The 23,992-nt window shown below is 39.1% G+C and overlaps 2 protein-coding genes across 2 annotated transcripts; one reads left to right on the top strand and one right to left on the bottom strand.

The window, feature by feature from the left end:
* Positions 1-8,049: 8,049 nt before the first annotated feature.
* On the bottom strand, positions 8,050-17,602 carry aasdhppt (aminoadipate-semialdehyde dehydrogenase-phosphopantetheinyl transferase). The gene is made up of 7 exons (XM_062419110.1): positions 17,431-17,602; positions 17,225-17,338; positions 15,666-15,795; positions 13,639-13,760; positions 12,821-12,982; positions 9,456-9,524; positions 8,050-8,709 (listed from the first exon to the last, which is right to left on the bottom strand). Exons 1-7 carry the CDS (start codon positions 17,572-17,574, stop codon positions 8,530-8,532), a joined length of 921 nt encoding a protein of 306 aa, XP_062275094.1. The 5' UTR covers positions 17,575-17,602; the 3' UTR covers positions 8,050-8,529.
* A 1,638-nt stretch (positions 17,603-19,240) lies between these two features.
* msantd4 (Myb/SANT-like DNA-binding domain containing 4 with coiled-coils) lies at positions 19,241-23,715 on the top strand (the record flags this gene model as incomplete). Its single annotated transcript, XM_062419365.1, has 4 exons — positions 19,241-19,411; positions 21,063-21,158; positions 21,264-21,560; positions 22,320-23,715. Coding segments are annotated over 4 exons (1,320 nt in total), but the record flags the coding sequence as incomplete, so codon positions are not given.
* Positions 23,716-23,992: the final 277 nt, after the last annotated feature.

Genomic DNA, 23,992 nt, shown 5'->3' with positions numbered 1-23,992 from the left:
CTTAAATGACAGTTTAAGATAAACTTCTACAAACATATAGGACTGAAACTGAGTATGAACCTGAATGTGCGAGAGAATTCTGACCTAACTTGTTTTTTATACTCCTTGATTTTGCTGATTCAAGTCTGATGTATCTCACTGTCTACTATTTTTGAGATCAGTAGCACATTATAAAACTAGGAAGAAAAGCTGGGAAATGTGTGTTTGTGAAATTGTATGTGACATTTTTTCAAAACCAGAAATAGCTGTTGAGCTTGCATGAGTTATGGCCAAATTCAGCACATTTATGATGCTTGGATCTGATTTGACCATTTTTATGACAACAAACACTCACCCATATAACACAGCAGCTGGTGTTTGTCTAATTGTAATGGGGCCTTACTGTATGATGCAAGTGTCTGGTGTTGGCTACAGTCACTGCTTTTGGGTTGTTGGTACAGTTTATAATCTGCGCTAATGTTCTTTATGAAACACACACAAAATAAAGCTGTAAAGTTGAAGGCCTGATCTGGGTTATGTATTACATGTAATCTCCTCGGAGAGTGCATACTGTATACTGTACATGTATACACATACCTCTTCACCCTCTCTGTTGATGTTGATGTCTGTGTGTGTGTGTGCGTGTGTGTGTGTGTGTGTGTGTGTGTGTGTGTGTACCAGTGGGAGTTGGTGTGGATGCATATATACTTGTGAGTGTGTGTATGATTTCCATACCCTTTGTCATCTACCCTAGAGTGAGAGTTTATTTTGGGGTTGACACATGATGGTTTTCTCCTGCAGGACACTTATACTGTCAAAACAAATCACTGTGTGTGTGTGTGTGTGTGTGTGTGTGTGTGTGTGTGTGTGTGTGTGTGTGTGTGTGTGTGTGTGTGTGTGTGTGTGTGTGTGTGTGTGTGTATGTCTGTATGCAGCTGTGGGCTTTCTTATTAATATTGTTATGGATAAGCATGTGTTATGCTTACAGTGCATGTACTTGAGTTTGGATGGATTGGTATGCTCTGTTTGTGTGTGTACGTATATGTGTGCATTGCCATTACAGACTTTATACATGATAAAACTCAGCTGTTCCTCTCACTGCTGAATCATTCAAAGTGAAATAATAGTTTTCGATTAATTCTCAAGCAGTAAACATTTATGCATCAACCTTAACAAAGAAATTAGGCAAATTCTGGTGAACATCAGTATAAAATAAAACAAAATGATGCATTGTGGCACATAAATAAAATCTCAGTTAATCAAAGAAACACTTTAGTCAAAGACAGACCCTATTATTATAATAGAACTATAATAGAACTATTATTGACTATAAGAGGAAAGGCTCCACTATGCAATATTTTTGCCTTTTAAGTTGAATCAAACTATTATGAAACAGTGTCTAGCAGTGCTGAACCTGCAGAGAAATAACACCTGACTCGGCAGCTGTGCAGTGTCAGGTTTCATCCGCTCTCAGTTCATTGTTTTGATTCACAGGTCCATATGGTCGAGCCCCAACGGCTCTCATTGACTTCCCTAATAAAAAATGCTCACACAAAGGTGACTGCATGCTGCCTGTACTGTATGAAACTGCAGCGAGACAAAATATGAACAACTGGCAAGCCGAAGAGACCCAGATATGTTTTGTGATTACAGTTAAATGAGATTAAATGTCAGTGAATGCTGGACTTGCTGCTTGTTTGCAAAAGAAAGGATCCTGATGGGTTGGCTGAAAACAACTACAGCCTCAAAAATGTCCTTCAAGGTGAATAATTTCTTCTGACAGTGTTAACAACAACTAAAAAAAAGATTATTATAACCTTTTTTGTCACCCATACTATTGGGGACAGGTGCAAGGCAGTGGACCAAAACTGCGGTTTAATCCACTGTGGCAGTTCTGACGTAGCTCTGATATTAATCCTGTCTGTGTGTGTGTGTGTGTGTGTGTGTGTGTGTGTGTGTGTGTGTATGTGTCAATGCCTAGGTGAATTGATTTTGTGCACCCATGAACCATTTGTTTTAGCTCTTACAATCACCGATGAGTTTCATGGACTAATAAGTTTGTGTTTGTGTTAATGAATCGTTTAAATTTGCAGCTATCAATCACTTTGATGAACTGTTATTGGTGAGAGGTCGAGGGAGAAGGTGACCTCAGTGTTTCTCAGTGCATTTCTTTTCATTCTTGTTGGCTTCGGTTTCAATTACCCTTTTTCACTGACCCTTTTCACTCTTACATCCAACACAAACCTCAGTCCTGCATGAAGAGGAGCTCCACATCACCAGCTTGTGAGTCTTCACCAAGGTCTGAAAATAAGGTTCTGATGAAATGAAATGATTTCAGAGATACTTTTCCTTCTTGCGGACAACAGAATGGCTTTGGCAGCCTGAACACGGTTTGAGAATCCATCTCCCCTCTAAGATTGCAGATTTAATCAGGCTTGCTTACAGATTGACTTTAATCGCTGACAAAGATACTCATATTGACTGACTGTCACTCTTTCTGGCTTTCTTTTAATCCTTAATCTCTGTCCTCCACATGAGCCTGATCATGTTTTATTATTTTATATATTTCACTCCTCAAATTACTTTTTTCACTCTTACCTCTCCTCTACGATACCTTTATCTTCTTCTTTACAATATTGCTCTTTTATCTCATTTACCATCCATTCACTCTCCTACTGCTTCTCTCTTTTTTCTCTCATTTCTCTTCCCTTCCCTGTTTCTCTCCTCCCCCCCAATCTACCATGCCCTTGTGACTGATGCTAGCGTTCTGCCTGCAGCATTTGTGCAGATGGCTGGGAATACACACACACACACACACACACACACACACACACACACACACACACACACACACACACACACACACACACACACACACACACACACACACACACACTGGTCTGCATTAATACAGCTGGCTGGGTGTAGGTGCCCCAGTTACATATGGAAAATAGGACAGCAACAGTGGTTGTGATTAAGTTGTGCATATGTGTGTCTTAAGGCCACTTGTTCTGCATGTGTAAGAGATGGGTGGGCAAATGTCATATCTTGGAAATTGGTGTGTGTGTGTGTGTGTGTGTGTCTGTGTGTGTGTGTGTGTGTGTGTGTGTGTGTGTGTGTGTGTGTGTGTGTGTATGCATGTGCTTATGGAAACCAAATGTCCCCCCCATGGGATACAAAGAAGGGTAAACTCATCTATTACTTTCTCAATGCTCAAAGGATCACATGACAGTCATGTCATTGGTTTAGGATTAAGGTAAGCATTTCAAATATTCAAATTATTAATTTCTGCAGCTGTCTGCTATGTGGAGCGAGATCCTGAATCAGAATGAAAAAACCTTTAAACTAGACTTAGCATGATTCAGCAAATGCATGGCCTATTTCAGTGGCTGTCTGCTGTTGCTTATAGCCGCCGGTGTGATGTACATGCTGGGTTTTCAGGCCTCCCTGCTTTACTGTTTTCCTAAAGCTGGTTGCATGAATTAGGTGTGATTTTAGAGGCAGCCATAACAGTCATGAGAAGGCAGCTGAGGGTTAATGGCTAAAGACGATAACAATTAATCTTAATTAATCTTCCTACATTTGCAGTGTTTTACAAAATAAAATGTATACTAATTCTGTTAATAAAAGACGAGTACAACTAGTAAACACAGCATACAGGATAATAATGTGAACACTCTATATTATACCAACTGCAATGAAATTACCATGCAAAATTCCTTGGCTAAATGAAAATACAAAGTAGCCCTCCCACCCAGAATCAGTTCATAAAATGACAACATGCAGAAAGACGCTGAAAAACAGAAAGAAAAACACCTTGAGTCCATCTTCCTTGCACAAATCAGGACATGTGAAAAAGAGCTGTTGCAACTATAATAACTTATCCTTTAATATTACAATATAAGTTTTGAATTGATGTCCTCTGAAGGCCACAAAAGCTCATCTGTGATTGTGATTGACATTTTCTGCACAAAAAATACATTAAATTATACTAAAACTATAATTTTACTAAACTATAATCAAATGTTTTAGGATTCTAGTCATCTTCACCATTCAGTAACATGTAATGTAATTACATAATATCGGCTCTAATATCCTTAGTAGTTAAAATAATCAGTGTAATCCATGCTGCACCTACATCACATTAACTAAGTCAAGTGAAGACATTAGGGTTAAATAAAAATACACACCAATTAAAATAGTATAACTCACACACAAATTTCTGGTGTAAATACCTACTGAGGTTTATATAATAGCATAATGGTAAAACACCTACAAAAGTTGCATTTTTATGTTTTAAAGTATAAACAAAGGGGAGGAAAAAATGCAAATTTATCCATAAACGCTAACTCTGCTTAAAATTTACACACATTTGCCCGTTACTCACACACACATACCAAATTACTTAAGCATGCAGCAGACAGTCACAATGGATGCATCTGTAATCAGAACAAGCAAGTGTAAACATGTGCTAATGTTTCTGATTGGGTTGTGTAGGTATTATATATCTGTCCTGTGTGTACGTGTATGTGTGCGTGTGTGTGTGTGCGTGTGTGCGTGTGTGTGTGTGCTCTTTGATTGTGTCAAATGTGGCGTGACTTTCTAATCACACGTTGGGCTGCACAGAGCAGGGGAAAAATAAACAAAGTGATGACTGAGTGATGACACACATGCGCAAATACAGTACATGCATGCAACATGAAAAACACTTCAAGCAGTGGATGTTTTTCAATGAACGTTTTCACATTTCTACATTTTCTCCTGCTCTCACTAGACTCTCATGGATGAACATTTGCCCTGAATAATGAACCAGAGATGCATGACAAGTGGCCATGACTGGTGCTTCAGTACAGATGGGTGTGTTTTAAATTATGACACTGTTTATTTTCTTTGTCCAAATGCTGATTCTTGACATTCACCATAACCAAACTCTCATTATCTATCTTACTTCATCTAAATAATTTGTTAGACTCAACTTCTTCCTATAGCCTAAATAATCACTGTGCTCTCTTAAGGGTTCTTTCACAGCATTTTGTAATGGAGACCTCTGTCTTGAGTGAGTTAAAATGGGGATGCTAAGTGGTGAAAGTGAAACAATAAGGATCACTGAAAAAACTCCAAAGTCAAGCTGAAGTGTAAACACCCTCAGTGATCCAGCTTTGTAAGTAGAAGTGGCACATATAATCATGTATTTTCTTCTGTTGCAGCAACATCGACTGTTTCATGGCTGAGTGAGCACACATGAACCTCAAAGCTCAGACTGGAAAAGGAAAGCTTCACTCAGGGCGATGTCAACCTCCTCTTTGCTGACTCCAAACTGCCAGTTACATCAAAGTAGCATCACACTCCTTTAGAAGCACCACAAAAAAATCAAGTATCCATGAAGAAAAAGAAACCACACCAAACCTTTGAATATGCTTTCTAGCCGGGCCAGACAGACATAACAAAGTCTAGTCTTTGACACTACAGTAAATCACTTCAGCCTTCAGCTTAAAATTCCCTGCAGTGGTTGAGGAATAATTTGTTTTTTAAACCTTAAGACCCAAAGCAGCATATTTAACCACCTTATTCTCTTCAATGATTGTTGAAAATGTTTGAAAAATCAACCGCTGACATTATATTTCTCTGCTGGTGTCAGAGATAAGCATGCTTAATAAACTAATTGTTCTCCTCAAATCAGTCTTGACTAAAAACAAAAGAGTCTACAGCCACACTTGCTGCAGCTCTGAGAGGCTGCACTTTGAGATAAATGCCAACATAAGCATGCTAACATATTCAGTTAAAGGACCAGTGTGTAGGATTTAGTGGCATCTAGCAGTGAGGTTGCAGAGTGTCTTGCCTCTTATAGTGCAAGATATTATGTGGTAACCATGTAGTGTGTTAGTGTGTTAAGATTTTACAGGTATTTTCCAGGTTTGCTCTGCAGGTGTTTGATGATTGATAATGATAATGATAACATTTCTCATATTTCCTTTTATTTAAACTGTTCTCTTATCATTAACTTATCTTTAATTGTTACCTTATCTAATTAATTATTGCAAAGTAAGTTTTATTAAATCCTTTGCTATTATTATCGGATTTTATTTATATTTTAAGTCACCTTGTGTTCATTTTAGGTATTTCACTTGTTTATTGGTGTGCATTAGTTTCCTAAACCATATTTACCATCCTGTGCTTATCTCAATTACTGGTATAGCATTTGACTTCTATGAAAAGAGGTTTATAAAAAATGTTGTATTTATTTATGTGCTTGGACATTTCTTGGAAATCCATTCATGTCAGTATAACACACACACACACATTAAGAGATTCATCTAAATACAAGATGTCAAGGGTTGTCAAGAGTGTTTGTCAGGACTGTAACCATCAAGGTTCCATCTTTGAAATAAGGATAGAAAATAAGGAGTTTAAAACATGTGTGTAAAACTTTGAAGTTAATAAAAATGAATCTACGGTACTTTAATAAAAAATAATGTGCCAGTGAAAGTTCAAATCTGGCACAAAATGAACCACAAAATGTACTCCTGTCTTCCTCCTCCTCCTCTTCCAAACTTTGCTCTTGTCCTCAACAGCAGGCTGAGCTGGGTCTCATCTCTCACCTCGAGGTAAACTCTCAGACTGATGCCCAAAGCACTCTTGTCTCCATCCCACACTTGGAAAACAAAATCTATTCCTGTGGTCTTGTCTCCAACATGCCAGTAAACCTGAGGCTACTAAAAATGGTCTGTCTCTGAGGAAAGCCTGTGTGACTCCAGTCTGACCCCTCTGCCTCCTCTCTCCTCCCTCACTGCTGGAGAGGATGCAAGATTTAAGACGGCAAGGAGGCAAACTAATTCACTCCAGCTGGAGGCAGTGGCTGCATGTGTGTGCTTTCAAGCTCTATTTCTTTCACCACAGTGTACACAAGTGCATGCACATGCTCACGCTTTTTTTCAGACTGTCTACATCCGTGTGTATGTGTTTCACGTACAAACACAAAGCCATCTGGACGATAGGTTGCTATTCATCAATACCTACAATTCACCTCTACTCTCATGAAAGGGGAAGGTTACAAAAATAGAATCAATGGTAAGAAAAATAAGAAGGGGTGGTGGAGGCAGAAAAAGGAGAGAGCATAGCAAATTAAGCAATGATAATGACAAACAAACAAACAAAAAGAAAGCAACCAACATGAAGTCAAGGGTCAGGTTCCTGTGTGTGAGGACACAGCAGGTCAGACAATTGTATGTTTGCCTTTCACACATATAATGACCAATCATTTCTTTTTGTGCTGTCAGTGTTGAAGGGTCCAGCTGTTTTAGTATTTGCATTCATTTTAATAGATTTGAATTCAAATTTGATTTCAACCTCACATCAGCTTTGATCTTAGTGTCACTTTGTTTCAGTAACAAGCTCTGTAGCAGCCACTTCATGTGTTTGTGTATCTGCTCCCCTCAGAGGTTAGAAGAGAAGGTGGAGCATGAAGTGTAACGTGACTAACATTGCATCAACAGCACATACATACTGTATTATTTAACATCTAACTTATGATAGTCGGTTATTTCCTCCTGTGTGTAAAGACGAGAGGGTTTATGATTACAGGTTGCGATTAAAGTAATGTGATGCTGAAAAGAAAAAGGTTGAACATACAGACTGACACTATCATCTATGAGCTGTCCTCAAGAAAGGAGGAAGGGGAGGATGGAAAATAAATTAACTGTGAAAAGAGAGATTGTGATGGTCAGCCAAATGTAAAACAGATACTGTACCAGAAGAAGAGACACAATAAGAGATGGAGAGGGAGAGACAAAAAGAAATACAGAATGGCAGAGATAATGCGGAGGAACAAAGGAAGGAGAATATGAGTGCAAGATAAGATGAGAACGATGTGGACAGTGGACATGTATGTACGTGCATATATGGGCAATGTACTGTACTTGAAATGCATAAATCCATCAACACACCTTGAATTTTAATTAAACTGAAGTTCACTGAATTGAAAGGTTTTCTAGGGTCGTGCTTTACATCAAAAACTCTTCAAACATGTAAAACTAATTTTTGCTTGAAATTATTGCCAACACTACAACATCACGCCCTGCACATTGCAAACTTTATTTTATCCTTAAATCATCATCTTTTTGTTTGTAGATTATGTATTACTTATCTTCAATATTATACATTATATTCACACTTCCTTACAGATTTATTTCTATCACATTGTCTGAGGATTGTAAGAACATACAGTACAAGGATCAATAATGAGAACACACTGACTAAATGTATCCTGAAATGACATTATCTATTTCTTATTTTTAAAAGACAGTATCATAAAATTTATCACAGGAAGTCAGGTACTTCACAGCACATCAGTCCGCTGAGTCATGTTTTTTGGATGGGCTGAACAGTATTTTGGTGTCTGTATCAGGTGTGTAGAGTTAAGTGGACATATGCTGTGTAGGTGCATAGGTCCACTGAGACAAACCTGTGATTTTGGATTTAATAAATAAACTTGACTGGACTTGTGTTGAATGAGAAAGCAGCTTCAGAAAAGTACGTGTTTGTAGGTATGTGTCAGTGTGAGACAGTCGTGGATGTGTGTGTATCTCTCTGTCTCTGTGGTGCCTCGGTCTTCATCTTGAAGCTGTCCCAGTAGGCGGAGTCTTCCTCTGTCAAAGGCGAGGCTGAGGCAATGAGGTCGCTGAACGACAGCAGTGTGAAAGTGGTGGGAGGAGGGAGCGATGAAGGAAGAGGCTGAGAGACACAAAGAGAGGGAAGAGGAGAGTCTTCTTATTCATGGGAAGAGTGCAATATCAAACAGTGCTGCAACTAAAGATTATTTTCATGTTTAATTACTGACAGATATATTTTAAGACATCTATGAACATGCAAATATTTCTCATTTCAAAACGATTGCAAAAAGCCTCCTTCTTCACTGTAAATCCAGTTTCAGTGTATGTGCACTGGAGGCTTCAATTGTCCACATCACTCTTGGGAAAGCTGCCTATTAGACCAGGATTAGCTTCCAAACTAGTTGTGATATCACAAATCGTTCTCGTAGGTCTGCCCTCCTTAAACTCAGATTTAAGGTGTGCATGAACAAACTTCCTCTTTCAGCAGATGAATGTGAAAATGGCCTTTCAGTGTCAAACTCTGCTCAAATCAGTGAAACTCAAACATCCGACTGAAGGCACAAAAAGAAAAACACATTTCTTTAAATAGACTTTCAATTAAAGTTTGTATCAGTGGCTCAGATGCAGCTGGTTAAGCCGTTGTAAAATTAAAAAAACTCCAAAGTGACAAGATGCAAAACTGTTACAAGACTGGTGTGTTTTTTTCAAAGTTACCATGCATATACTTTTTTTTTTTTTTTTGGGGGGGGGGGGGGGGGGGGACGCTGTGAAAAAAGAAGGCAGCAGCAAAAAAACTAAACAAAGTTCCCAAACTGCTCCTAATGTATCAATGAAAGCAACTGTCAAATGTTGAAGATGTGTTCTTACTGCAGAGCCTGCTTTGTTTGCCGCTCCAAGTGCCACAGCAACATGATGGTCAGTGTCCAGCAAGCTCTCCTGCAGAAACACATACACACACACACACACACACACACACACACACACACACACACACACACACATCAGCACACATGCAAATTGATAGCCTGTATATCATACTAAATAAAAACAACCCTCTTTTAAACTGATTCAAATTCAGAGCAAATACTCTCGATTTGATAAATAATGCATATTTGCACCCTTATCAGGTCTTTATTCATACATTCACCCTGCATACCTCCACTTCTGCATCATCTCTTGAATATATGCTTGTGATCTGTGTGCATGATTTTCCAAGGAGCACAAAGTGAAAGTGGAGTCAAACAACCACTGCATTTAACGGTCACACATTGCTTCTCTAGCAAGGAAACATCAAACATAAATGTATTCACTGAAAAATGTCAATGCACAGGTTGACGAAAACATCTGACCTACAGCATATGTGATTAATACACATCCCATATTTCCTTTATGTAAATCTATGGTGATTTTTATCACAGTTGGCCTCCTTACTAAACAAAAAAACATGTTATTGATATTATTGGTTTCAAATGATAGAAGATACACACAAGTTGTACGTATCCATTCAAAGGCTTTGGGTTTGGATCAGTGTCTACTCCATACCCTCTACTCCAAATACCAATGGTGTGTTGCAATTGGCTTCGTAACACTTCGTACACTTGGACTAAAAGGCCAAAAGCTGAGTGTGTGTATGTGGGAGTAACAGGTGGTGGGGTGTGTGTATGTGTGTGTGTATGTGTATGTGTATGTGTATGTGTATGTGTATGTGTGTGTGTGTGTGTGTGTGTGTGTGTGTGTGTGTGTGTGTGTGTGTGTGTGTGTGTGTGTGTGTGTGTGTGTGTGTTGTGATGAGTTAGAGGAACAGAGAGTAGGGAGCTGAGTAAAAAAGCTCAGACTGGATTGGAAAAGAGGAGAAAGGAAAAATAAAGGAAGAAAAATATCCACATAAAATGTCATTAACATTGATCATTCTGTCAATTCCTGATAAAAATAGAAAAGAGTACTGGCTTGGTTACAGTCTGTTTTGAATGCATGTGTGTGCAATTCATTACATCCGTTGAGTGTTTGTGTCTCCAGGCTGCAAAGGTGACATCGCTGGAGTTCAGCAGGTAAAGTCAGCATGTAACAGGTCTCACACCTGCTCTTTGACACAGTCACGGGGTCAACAACACTGCTGCTCATCTCATCTTTCTGTTCACACTCCAAGTGTGTCTCTTTTTATAGAAGATAAATCTGAAAAATCGATTCAGTTCGACTTAATTTGACCCTTTCAGGTCACTGCAATCATTCACTGATCACAATAATGATGAAGGGATGAAGGGATGACTAGCTTCACTGACGTGTCAATACTGTTGTTACATTCTGACATCTTTGTGTACTTAGTCTTTACTGTATTGAGCATCTAAAATGTTCAGTTTTTATTTTCACCTTAAGCACACCTTTACAGAACAGAATGTCTTTAATACAAAAAAAGTACAAATGTATAAAAACATGATCTTTTGCTCAATATGATGTCATTATTTATTATTATATTCTATATATATATATATATCTCGACCAATCTTGGTCCTTATCTTAATCTTGAGGTCCTTAATTTATAAATAATCCTCTGATTGAATTACCGACATCTACAGTAAATATGGACCTGTTGAGATGCTTGTTCAAATACGACCAAAATATCATATAAATACACCATACAACAAAAACCAACAGTACGTTTATAACAAAACCATTACAATTATTTTCTCTGCATCCTTCTGTGCATTATTCATCTGCTTTACAACCAGCCTCTTTTTAACCTTTACATCTAAACAAATCCCACATAATGTATGTTGGTATTACTTCACTTTGCTCTACAATCTATAACTAAAAAGAGGACACATGCATTACCATCCACCTGCGATCGATATAAGTGAGCTGTTATTCCCTGGTGTACAAACACAGACACTAAAACAGCATTAGGCCTACACTAACCCTAGAGGGATAGAACAAGAGAGGAGAGGAGAGGATGAGGGAAAACATCAGGCTTTTTAGACTACTGTTAACCTTTTAGCAGTCACTTGTTAATTCCTCTGCCACTGGGCATGGAGGAAAATGGCCAGAGGAGAAGGAAGAGGGGAGGAGGAGGGGGGGTAGAGAGTGAGGAGAGGAGAGAGGAGCATACAATGAAGTGAAGTGTGTGAGAGGAGAGGAAAGAGAGGGGGATACTGGAGAGAAAACATCAAAGAGAAAAGTGGAGAGGAGACACGAGAAGAGCGGATACAAGCAGAGGAAGAGAATGAATTGTGAAATGGAGAGGGGAGGAGTGATTGTAACAGATGATTCTTTTGCTCTGATAGAGAGGTGGACTCCTCTGATCTCTTGTCTTGGTGTTAGGAGGGCTGGAGGGCCACTTGAGAGCCCCCACTATAGCAATCTCTGTAAGACCACCTGTGATTCACTTTGCAACTATAACTATGAATACATGTGTTTTTTTCTCCATATTCTACAACTAACTAAACCTTCTTTCTTTTTCTTCTTGAAGGAATAGTTTGACATTTTGGGAAACACACTAATTCATTTTCTTGATAAGGGTTAGGGTAAGGGTTAGGACAGTAGAAGTTGTGGTTTTACGAGGGGGGGGGGGGGGGGGGCGACTATTTCTTACCCTCTAGCAACATCTTGGATCTTGTTGTCACTGTGCATTTACCAGGTAACCAGTGGAGATTAAATAAACATGGTTAACGTGTTAATTGGTGAGCTTTAGAGGTGCTAGTATGTTGATTTTCTATCTTTGGGCAGAGCCAGGCTAGCTATTTACCGCTATTTCCAGTGTTTAAGCTAAGCGAAGCGAACCTGCTGCATCTCATATGTGGCATGAGAGTGGTATCAGTCTTCTCATCCCTCATCCATTTCCCAAAAATGTTGAACTATTCCTTTGATTTGTGCATTTGGCAAAGCCCAAACCATCTCAAACAGGCTATGGAATTAGCAGAAGTTACAGACTGTAAGATCTGGCATCTGACCAGCAACAGAAAACACAGCAAACCGCTTCCAGTCCTGTTCTGCTCAGGCTTATGTGACAGAAACGCTGGGTATCATGATGAAATGAGGTAGCATGAGAGTTGTAGACAAGCTATACTACTGCTATGTGTGCTGTCTACACCTTTTTGAAATCTGGTAACACAATCAGTGTTGAAACTTACCTGTCTGCTTTTCAATTTGTCAATTTGCAATTTATTTGTACAGAACATTTAAAAAATCGTGTTTCTTTGACCGTCTCATTCTTCACACCTGTTTTCAAACTGACTCACCTCAAATATCCAGTCCACTTCTTCCTCTTCATCTAGATGCATCTTGGTCTGGCGCATTGCTCGGCCCTGTGTCAGTGGTTCAGAGGGCAGGTGAAACTCCACCCTCTGCAAGTTGAAGCCCAGCCCTGTGCCGATGGCTTTGATGAAGCTCTCCTTCAGAGCCTTGATGAAAAGGGAGCACACCCAGTAAAGTCAGTGAAGAAAATATGTGTGTTTGTGTGTGTGTGTGTGTTGGCTCAGTAGCACAAAGTAACTTAAATCCACAACAGATGGGAATCTATGCACACATGTATAACAGTGACTATACAAGAGTGACTGTTTGTGTTTATGCGTCTGGTCAAAACCAACCCTGCTCGACAGCCAATGAACCACAACAGTATAACAAGGCTAATCGCTATGGAAACCATCGGGCTCTGACATTAGTCAACAGTGTGGTGATGCTATCAGAGACTGACGTCTCTGTGCCACCCTCTCAATCTCACAACATCTTTACTTAGCACCACCATTGCTGTGCCTGTCCATCTGTGTGTGTGTGTGTGTGTGTGTGTGTGTGTGTGTGTGTGTGTGTGTGTGTGTAAAAAATGAAAAAACATGAAAAAGAAGGAGAAAACAGAGAGAGATAGAGGAAGACGTAATTTGAAGAAAAGACTATTCGCAAAATGTTCTATGTGTGTGAGTGGCGACGTTGGCAATGTTATTTTCTCCCTATGTTTCCCTCTCACACACACACACACACACACACACACACACAAAACACCGCCCGCAGGGCCTAGCAGCGATGCAATGTGATGACAGGGTAGTGTGGTTGCCATGGTTACCCAGTGGCGGTAGAACGCGGCGAGCTGCAGGTGCTCCGAGCCGGCTGATTGGATGACGCTCCACTCGTACGCTGTAAACTGACGAGTCATGATGCGGAAAAACTCGTGCACAGAGCTGGTACCTGCAGGAAAAGAAAAGAGGGATGCATGAAAGCATATGGGAAAAGTGTGAGGGAAAAAAGAAAAGAAAAGACATAGGAAAAAAAAATAGGGAGACAGATGAAAGGGAGGAGACAAAAACAAAAGGAAGGAGAAACAAAATGAAGTGGAAGGGAGATAGTTGATGGTTTCAGATATGACAAAGGTGACTGCAAACACACTCCTTTTTTTAGATTAGTTTGGACTGTTTCTTCCACAGATTTGATGGTCATACATAGACACACACACACACACACACACACACACACACACACACACACACACACACACACACACACACACACACACACACACACACACACACACACACACACACACACACACATAGACCTTTTACATAAACAAGACAACAGCGACTCCTTGTGGTCAGACTGGGGGAATACACATGCAGTAATTTATCTGCCTACTGGGGAAGATTTGTCTGTTAATGATAATTATCACAAATGATCATTAATGGACACCTGATGTGTCCATTAAGTTATATAAGAGATTAAGATTCACTTTATTCAGGCAGGTGCGTCAAAGAATAAGTGGTGAGTGAAAATAACAAAAATGAACACCCACACATTGATGATGATGATGATACTGATGGTAAATGACCAACAGTATCAAAAGCACATAAGAGCTGATTTTTGCTACTTTGCATCCTGATCTAGGCAGCACCATCAGGATCTATTCAAACATGTTTGGATTTGGCTGTAGTGCATGTTTGAAGTTTGGACATCTAACATCAACATAAGCTGAAATGAATGAACAGCCAACAGTTTGGGAGAAACAGTGACAGAGATTATGGCAGTGTTTTCTTAACTGAATTTGCTTCTTATTACTTCTCTTCATTTTCTTCCCATGCCTGACCTTGCTCTCATAGCCAATCTCATTTTGCCACCATTTGCCCTTCTTTCCTCTTCCTTTTTTCCCCTCCAAACATTATTGCTGTAAGCGACTCTCAGTCTCTGGAGATGAGGAGGTTTGTTTGTTATTTTGCACACAAAATTTGTGATGGTAAGTAATTTGAAGGAAGACAAACAAACTGATTTTCATTTAATTCGCTTCATTCTGTTCTGCCATATCGTTGTGAGCCTGTTCATTTTACTTTCCAACTGTACATGGGTCAATGACGTATAAGGATTTTCAACAACTCAATTTTAAATAATAAAAACAAGCATATCTAATGCAGTCGTTCAAACATTCAGAATGTTGTGTACCTGAAAATTCATATTACAATTTGAAAGTGATTTTAGTGGGGGTTTTTCAAGATTAATTGGCACTGGCCTGAAAAAAAAGTCATGTGGTGCGACCATGATTCATCTTGAAATATCTTATATAAATAAAAGATCATCATTTACAAAAAATGTTTAAAAAATGCAAATACTTTGTTTCCAAACACTTTATATTACTGAAAACTTGTAAAAAAAGATGTGAAGCATGTTAAGTATATTAATTTATTTCAAGATGAATCGTGGTCGCACCACATGACCAGTGCCAATTATTCTTGAAAAAACCCACTAAAATCACTTAATTTCAAATTTATAATATGAACTTTCAGGTACACAACATTCTGAATGTTTGAACTACTGCATTAGATATGCTTGTTTTTTATTATTCTACAACTGAGTTGTTCCAAATCCTTATACGTCATTGACCCACATACAATATTCCCCAATTCAGGAAAATCAAAACTAAGGGAGAAACAACATACTTCTATATAGACCGGCAATTATTAGTACATTTATTCAATAAAAAAGAAAAAGTTGTGATACTTTTATCACTTGATTGTCAGTAAAATATATGCAGATCTTAATGTAAGCACAAATACTGGTTATTATGATTATATTGTTGCCGCTTTAACTGTTAATATCAGCATTTACCTGGCATGGTGGTCTTCATGATATCCACGCCGACCTGCATCCCCTGCTCTGCAGCGAGCACAGCATAGTCCCCCTGGTGGGAGAGGTTGAAACTCCAGTCCCGGGGCTCAGGGCCTGAATTTGAACACACCTGGAGGCAGAAACACAGGAAGCATGGGGGATGTTGTTTTATATTCATTAAAGCTTTGATACTTCTACCTGACTGCCTCTGCACACCCTGGAAGGAGGTGAGGATGTACGCAAAACTGCAGATACACAAAGCCAAGTCATATTACAATACTGTGCCACTTTGATGCTCATTAAATGATCATTATTAAACTTACAGTACATATACAGTAATTATATTTATACATTGAGTATAATGCTGCAATGATTAATAGATTAGTTGCCAATAGGGGTGGGCAATATATCAACAGTATATCAAAATTGTGGTTTGTAGAGGCTGCATTACAGTAAAGTGATGTAATTTTCTGAACTTGCCAGACTGTTCTGGCTGTTGTATTATTTGCTTGTACCCACTTAGTCACTATATTCACATTACTGATGATTATTTATCAAAAAATGTCATTGTGTAAAAAGGTTGTAATGGCCCTACAATATTGTCACAATATCAACATTATGGTATCTGGTGAAAAAATTCGATATTCGGTTTTATATCACCCATCAATAGTTGCAATATATTATGTTAATCACCAACAGTTTTCATAATTAATTGAGTGTTTTGGGTATTTTTTTAAAGAAAAATTGTCTGATATCAGCTCCTTAAATGTGAATAACTTTTTGGTTACTTTAGTCCTTTATGACAGTAAACTGAATATCTTTGAGTTATGGACAACTGATTGGGACAAAACAAGCCATTTGAAGGCATCATCTGGGGCTTAAGATTAATTACTAATGAAAATAATGGTTAATTGAAGCTCTAGTTAAGTACAGTAAACTGTGATTTGAGTCCCCACTTATTTAACATCCATCTCACTCTATTACAGCCACAACACTTCTCTAAGGAGCTAGACAGATTCAAATAAATTCACACCTGGAATCAATGTATTTCGACAAGAACGATAAGAAATGTGCAGCTTTCTGTCATGATGTAGTCAGTGCATTATCAGGAAAACAAAGAGACTTTATCTAAACGTAAATGTGGCCTTCCTGTCTGTTGAAAAAACTCATGGAGCTTCAATCATATGGACTCATATCTTAAACTTAACACCTGCATCATTTAAAGGATCCACAGAAGGTTTGTTTCTCTCCTTTTGACTGAATTTGAATTACTTTGTGTACTTGTATATGGATGTGTACTGTGCACAATCTTTTTATATTCTCTTTTGTCATACTCTTAATTTTTCTCCCCTAATTGAGTAAGGTATGCACCAAATAGTGCTCTGTTCAAGCCCCTTTGAGGTTGTTTTTTTTCACCTCCCCATCACATTTGGTCGTTTCTGTGTTTAAATATCAATTTGTATCTTTTGCATATGTGTAAACAACTAAAAATCGAATAAAATAAAATAAAAACTGTTATGATATCACACTTTAGTGAGACTGATTGCATGCTATTAAACCTTCAGTGGTGCAGCCAGGTAAGGCTTCCCTCTTGGAGATCTTCCCAGTCGGATCTCTGACCAGGGAATCTGCATCTTCTCACACACAAACCTCCTCAGCAGCAGCCTGCCAGCCTGAGAGAGTCATAATAACAGAGGAGCATGGATCAGACACATAGACGTGGTTACACAGCAAGGAGTTAGAGGCAGTGCAGAGTCAGACTTACCATGGCTGATTTGGCATCTTTTGCAAACAAAAACTCTCCGATTCTGTCTTTCTCCTCCGGCTGCACACACCGAGCAGCAAACAGCCAGTCGGACCTGCTCGGTTTCCACGAACCACAGCGAAAAGCCCAGCGAACAGAGCCCATCTACTCTGTCTGCAGTTTCTCTGTTTACATTCACACACCCGGAAGACTCCTGCGAACGTCACTGTCGTCACAAGTAGGCGCAGTGGAGGATTGGCCAATAGGAGCGATTGGAACGGTCTGACACTAACGATGCATTCACTTCCCTCAGGAATATTGTATACACAAAGAAAAACAGCTGAAGCGGGGGGAGAAATACCACGTCTGCAGCGATAGTTTCCATACAGCACAGGTGTGAAGTGCGATAAGAAAGAATTTAAGTTGTTTGAAAACGGTACAGATGTTGTATCTCATTCATTGCCCCATGAAAACATATCTTAGCCTACATTTTTAACAAGCAATGAACCGTCTTTCCTCTGCAACAGAATGAAAAATAGTAATGTGTTACTTGAACAAAAGATAAAGAAATACTTCTATTGCAATGTCATATGTCGAGTTATTCTGTCTCTTAAAATTCGTGTTTACAATTTTGTTCCTAGTTTATTCAGTCTTCGAGGTGAGCCTGAACGCAGCATTAAAATTACATCGCTACTATGTTGTTTTGATTGCGGCACGGCTGAGCTGCCCAAGGTGAGTAAATCTACCAATATATACCCAAACAAGATCCTCCTGCAGATGGTAATGGGAAGATTTAATGCAGAAAACAACAGTGTTAGTGGTCGTGGCGATTTCATGTTTTTTCCTGGAAAAAATACTCGAAACGAAAAGCACGTTGTTTGAACTAGAAATATCAACCAATGTGAATCGTCCACATTTTAGACTAATGGAAGAAACGCACAGTGATTAAAAAATATATATCTATACACCTTTGATTAATTTGAAATCTGATCTAATTTCTGAGTTAATTGAGAGATGCAATGCTGTGTAAGTGTAGCACAACAGGTTTATGATTTTATGTGATGTAGAGGAAATGCAGTGTTATTTCAAAGCTGTTTAGTGTCAGCAATCAATCTGGATTTCTTGTTGGCTGACAAATATTTAAGTCAGTGAGAGATCCTTTAATGAGAATGTGTCACAATGTGTCCACTGTTACACTCAATTTAGAGTAACATGTTTACTCCATTAACACAAACTACTCTCTGCTTTACCTAAAGGAAGTCTGCAGAGCCATTGGCGGTGATGTTCTTCTTACTTGGCTGCAGACCATCACAGGAGATAAAGGTGGAAAATCCTACAAGACTTTGGATGAAAAATATGACATCTAATCGGTGTCTCATCAAAGCAAACCGTGACCCTTCCCGCAGCCTACCAAGTGTGACCTCTACCACTAAACACACTTCTTTCCATCTGATTTTTCTGTAACTCCGATAGATCCAGGCTCTATAATATAACAGCTGGGATCAGTCGCCCAGGTGGAAAACTTCACAGGAACTGGTGTAGCCACGGGGGAAATCTTCTCTCATGAAAACTTTTGTGCTTTTGAAGGAAAGCTTCACAGCCAGACTCTGTTGCACATGGGCCAACCTTTACAACAAGCCCATATGCTCTCCATCTGAGGAGAGCCCTCTGTCTGATCTCTCTTTGTACCCCTGTTTCCATTTCCCCTCTTTCTTCTGATACATTTCTCTTTTATTTTTTTGCTGATTTCTCTTTCCACAACTACCCACGTTTCCTATGATCTCTTCATCTACCTTTTTTTCCTCCTCCACTACTTTCTCCTCATCTCTGATTCATTTTTCTGTGTTTCTGGGGGTTCTGTCTCCTCCCTGCTGCCAAGCTGGATTTTCTGCAGGTGAAGCATCTGAAGAGGAAGAGGAAGAGTAATTACAGTGTGAGAGAGACACAGACTCTCATCAGGGAGATCCACAAGAGAAGGGATGTGTTGTTCTCCAGACAGCAGGTGAAGATACTCTTTCTCTTCTCTTCTCTTCTCTTCTCTTCTCTTCTCTTCTCTTCTCTTCTCTTCTCTTCTCTTCTCTTCTCTTCATCACAAATACTGCAATGTTATATTACTGAAAATTATGTTTAACCAGTAGTATAGTGCAAGATATTCTGCATAAAATATAGGTTTCTTTTTGCAAATGATACTCTCACATGCATTCATTGTGAAAAAGCATAGACACATATTTTCTGTGACCTTTGAAGCGTGAGCTGAGTTGGCCAGAAGTCCAGCACGAACCAATTAACTAACACATCTGTCCCATGTAATTAGCAAACTTTTCTATTCTTCTGCATTTCTTTCGTACCCTCTTCTTAAAGGACAGACGTCTGTGTTACCTAAATCAACACTAAAATAATGTGTGTTCCTGCTGTAATCATTCCTTCTGTTCACACTGACCATTAGAAGATCCCTTCATAATGCACTTACAATGAAAGTGATGGAGGCCAAAATCCACAAGCAAAAATGCTATTTAAAGGTTTATCTGAAAGTATTATAAAGAACCAACTGTCTAAATTGGTCAAATCAAGTAGATATATTTCAAACTTACAGTTTATCTACTGCCAGAGTCTGTCTTTTTTATTATACTAACTACACCATTACATGTAGCAGATATCCACTTGATAGAACTACTTCAGACTTTTGAAGCTTCATATTATCTTTAGATAAACTAAAACAGCCGTGAGCACAGCAGCAGTGGATTTTGGCCCCCATCACTTGCATTCAAAGTGCATTTGAAGGGGAAATGTTAAAAGCCAGTATGAACAGAAGGAATGATTATAGCAAGGAAAACCTCTTTCAGTGTTCATTTGGGCACCTGACTGTTATTTTATTTTTTATTTTTGTTATTATGCGAAAATACTTTTTTAAATCAGCTGTTATATAAGTCTAAATGTCACTTTTATTGACAAAAAATACCTATAAAATAATTCAATAAAATAAAGTAGAATTTGATAAATATATGTTCACGTCAATTCAAATAAATGCATCAGAGAGATGTGTCATGATTAACTAACATGCTCATCAGAAAATCATGTCACAACCAAGAGTGAGAACAATCAATCACCAAGGTTGTTATCTTGGCTGATATGAGCTGCAGATAAATTCGTACCAGCATATGTGTAAGCTCTTCAGAAGCAAGAAATCGTACTAGAGAAATGCCAAAATATGTTTGAAATCATTTAAAAAACCCAAATTTGTCCACCAGAATGCATCAACATACTCAGTGTTTAAATGTACATTGGTCATAATTCTTTACCAAACAAGCTTAAGGGAATGTTTATATTATATTTGTAAAAACAATGATCCATGATATATCATCATTAAGTACTGATACTGATATTTACCTCAAAAATCCAGTATCAGCTGGGCTATACTCCAGAGGATAGTTTTGTTTTATAGACATGGCAGCTTTATTTTGTTCTATGGAAAACTGGAATATGCATCATTTTGGCAGGAATGTCCATTGCTCAAAACACTCTGCATACTTACAAGAACTTATTCATCTACCACAACAACGCACTGTCAGCAAAAAGCCTTACTAGAACTGTTAGAATAAGAAAAGTCTAATTGTTTCTTCTCTTTCTTTTTCTCTCCTCTGTTTTCTGCACAGAACACAGCCATTAATGAGCTGAAGAGACAGGCATGGGAGGAAGTGGCACGAGGCGTCAATTCACTTGGGGAAGGAGAGCTGCGCACTGCTGCTGAGGTTTGTTTATTTCTGTATTGAAATCACACATTTATATTCTTCCAGTTTTGGTTTCTTAGTGCTCAGAAAACTAGAAATGTAGTTTCTTTCCGATTCCCTCTGTAGGTGAAGCGCCGTTACCTGGACTGGCGTTCGCTGATGAAGAGAAAACAGCTTCAGGCTGAGCTCTCTCTCTCCTCCTCATCCTCCTCTTTGCCCATGAAGACAGAGTATGATCCATCTTCCCCTGAGCATGAGGCGGCCTCTCTGGGATCTGGGTGTGACCAGCTGCTCGACCTCTCGGGCTTCCCAAAGGACTGTCACTGCGACTGGCCGGAGCTGGCGTCTCTCAGCGAGCCGAGCGGGCAGGCCATGATGGCACCGCTGGGCGTGAAGATGGAAGATGATGTTGTTGAATACAGAGTAAGAAACATCAACATAACAGTGCACCAGTAGGGCCTGCTTGTGCAGATAAAGTCCACCCAAGAGCAAAACATGACAGAAGCTTTGTTGTTTCTCCACAGGTTCCCTCAGTAGCTCACACTACGGAGTCTGTGCAATAAATTTGCATATAAATGAGGACAAACAGATTTTTATCAAACATGTTGTTGCACAGCTCATATTAAAAGCCACTTAGGTTATGAGAAAACAAGTAGCCTGTATTGGCATGCATGTATTTGATAATGTCATAATTAGCTTAATTAATGTCCTCATTAGCAGAGTTAGCTCTGTTTAATATATTACAGTGATCATACCAGCACATTATGTCGCTCAAGTGGCTCTTATTAATCCAGTCTTTTGATTGGGCTCATGTAGGTTCACAAGGTAGAGATCAGAAGTTAAGAGCACAGTCTCAGGGTTAATAAGGGTGTAGTTTCACTTTAAATACTATATTTTAATGCTTTTTGTGATCGCATTAAGAGCTAGATTTCTGTGATATCTGTCAATTTATTACAATCTTCATCAATAATTCCACCTTATTTCTTAACAATGTTACTAAGCTATATTCTTTTAAAATCTTGCTTTTTGATTGATTTCATGACATTTTTGCCCATAAATAATTTAGGAAACTAACCTAACTAGCTTAAAATTACTCAACACCCCAATTAACACACAATTAAAGCTCAAAACTGCTCAACTTTTCTTTTTATTGATCAATGTTTCTAATCTTTCTGGCTCTAGCTGGATGGCGATATGAGAGATGGAGATGGGGAATTAGATGAAGATGACATTCCCTCCCTCCTGAGCGACATTGAGTCACACAGCGACGGACACATTGCCGAGGTCTACTCCCACAACGACTTCGAGATACTCAGCTCCTCTAAAGCTCCGACCTCAACCACCAGCCGAGACCTGCCGTCGGCTGGTGGCCTGATGGGGATATCAGCTCATGCTTTTGGTGGACTATCCAGTCACGAGAACATGGGAGCGGGGATTCTGGTTACTGTGGAAAAACAGCGTTTGGAGCTGGAGAAACAGCGCCTGGCCGTGGAAACTGAACGCCTGGTAGTGGAGAAAGAGCGGCTGGTGGTGGAGAAGGAGCGACTCCGTCAAATGGAGGTAGAGCGGGAGCGGCTGCAGCTGGAGAGAGAGAGATTACAGGTGGAGAGGGAGAGACTGAGAGTTGTGCTACGCCAATCGGAACACGTCGACTCCCCTTTTAACCTGCCACAACAACAAGGCCCCCCCTCTTCCTCCACGTCGTCTTTATCCTCCACTCATGACGGACAGAGGGAGAGAGAGAAGCAAGGTAAAGGGTGGATGTCAGTGGTGGATCTGGAGACAGAGCGGATAAAACTGGAGAAGGAGAGACTGCAGTTAGAGAAAGAGAGACTGCAGTTTTTCAGATTTGAGGCAGGCAGACTGCAGATCGAAAGAGAGCGCCTCCAAGTGGAGAAAGAGAGAATGCAGTTGCACAAGGATCATCAGGGCCACTGAGATCATAACTACATGGGAAGCATTTGATTTTCACCAGATTCCAGGGTGCTTTTAGCACCAAACAAACACAGAACATGTGGATTTACATCAGCAGATGTTCCCTGAGCAGCAGATGTTCCCTGAGCAGCAGCTGTTCCTCAAGTTTCCCACCTTTAAAGATGTAATATGATCATTCCTGATATGAATTTGACTAAGGAGAAGACTTGACCTGGAGGGCTGGCTTATTTATAACTATCATGATATTATGATGCCTTTATGAAAACAAAAATTTGACAGGACAGAAAAGATGCCATGGTGATGAAATCTTGGATTTGTTTAGCACAAATGTACAGCTGGCTAGCCCTGAAAAAATATATTTGATTCATAAAATGAATAATAAAAATAAAAATAAAAACATGTATGCAGGAGTAGCAATGCAACACATACATGAAGAAAATGTATCATGATGTCTTATTCTGCCTTTATGCACCATATCAGTGCCAATTAATCTACAGTATTGGTGCTTGTTTTTAAGATTTAACACAGAAGAGGCTAGCAATTTTTTAAAACAATACTATTTATATGTCTTGCTGTCTCGTGATGTGTTACAATAACCGTGACTTGTATTAATAGTATGTGATGAGCATGCAGGAAAAGTAAAGAGTGCAATGTGAAATATTCCTGTCTGGCTATGCTTTCAGTGTTGGGGTTACCACATTTGGAAATCAATATCATGCACTTGTAAGATTAAAAGGGGCACCACCTCCATTGATTAATTAATTTATAAATTAATTAGTCCTATATCTAAAAGTCTTGAACTCTGACTACAGGGACCTTCATCTCTGTTGTAAAGGAATACACAGATAAAACGACTTGGCGATAAATCAGAATATTAATTGAAGTAGCAAGAGATAGGGGATAATAGGGAACACTAAGCA

Source organism: Scomber scombrus, chromosome 5 (assembly GCF_963691925.1).
Source record: "Scomber scombrus chromosome 5, fScoSco1.1, whole genome shotgun sequence".
Taxonomy (NCBI): domain Eukaryota; kingdom Metazoa; phylum Chordata; class Actinopteri; order Scombriformes; family Scombridae; genus Scomber; species Scomber scombrus.
This window is presented reverse-complemented; position numbering and strand designations above follow the sequence as displayed.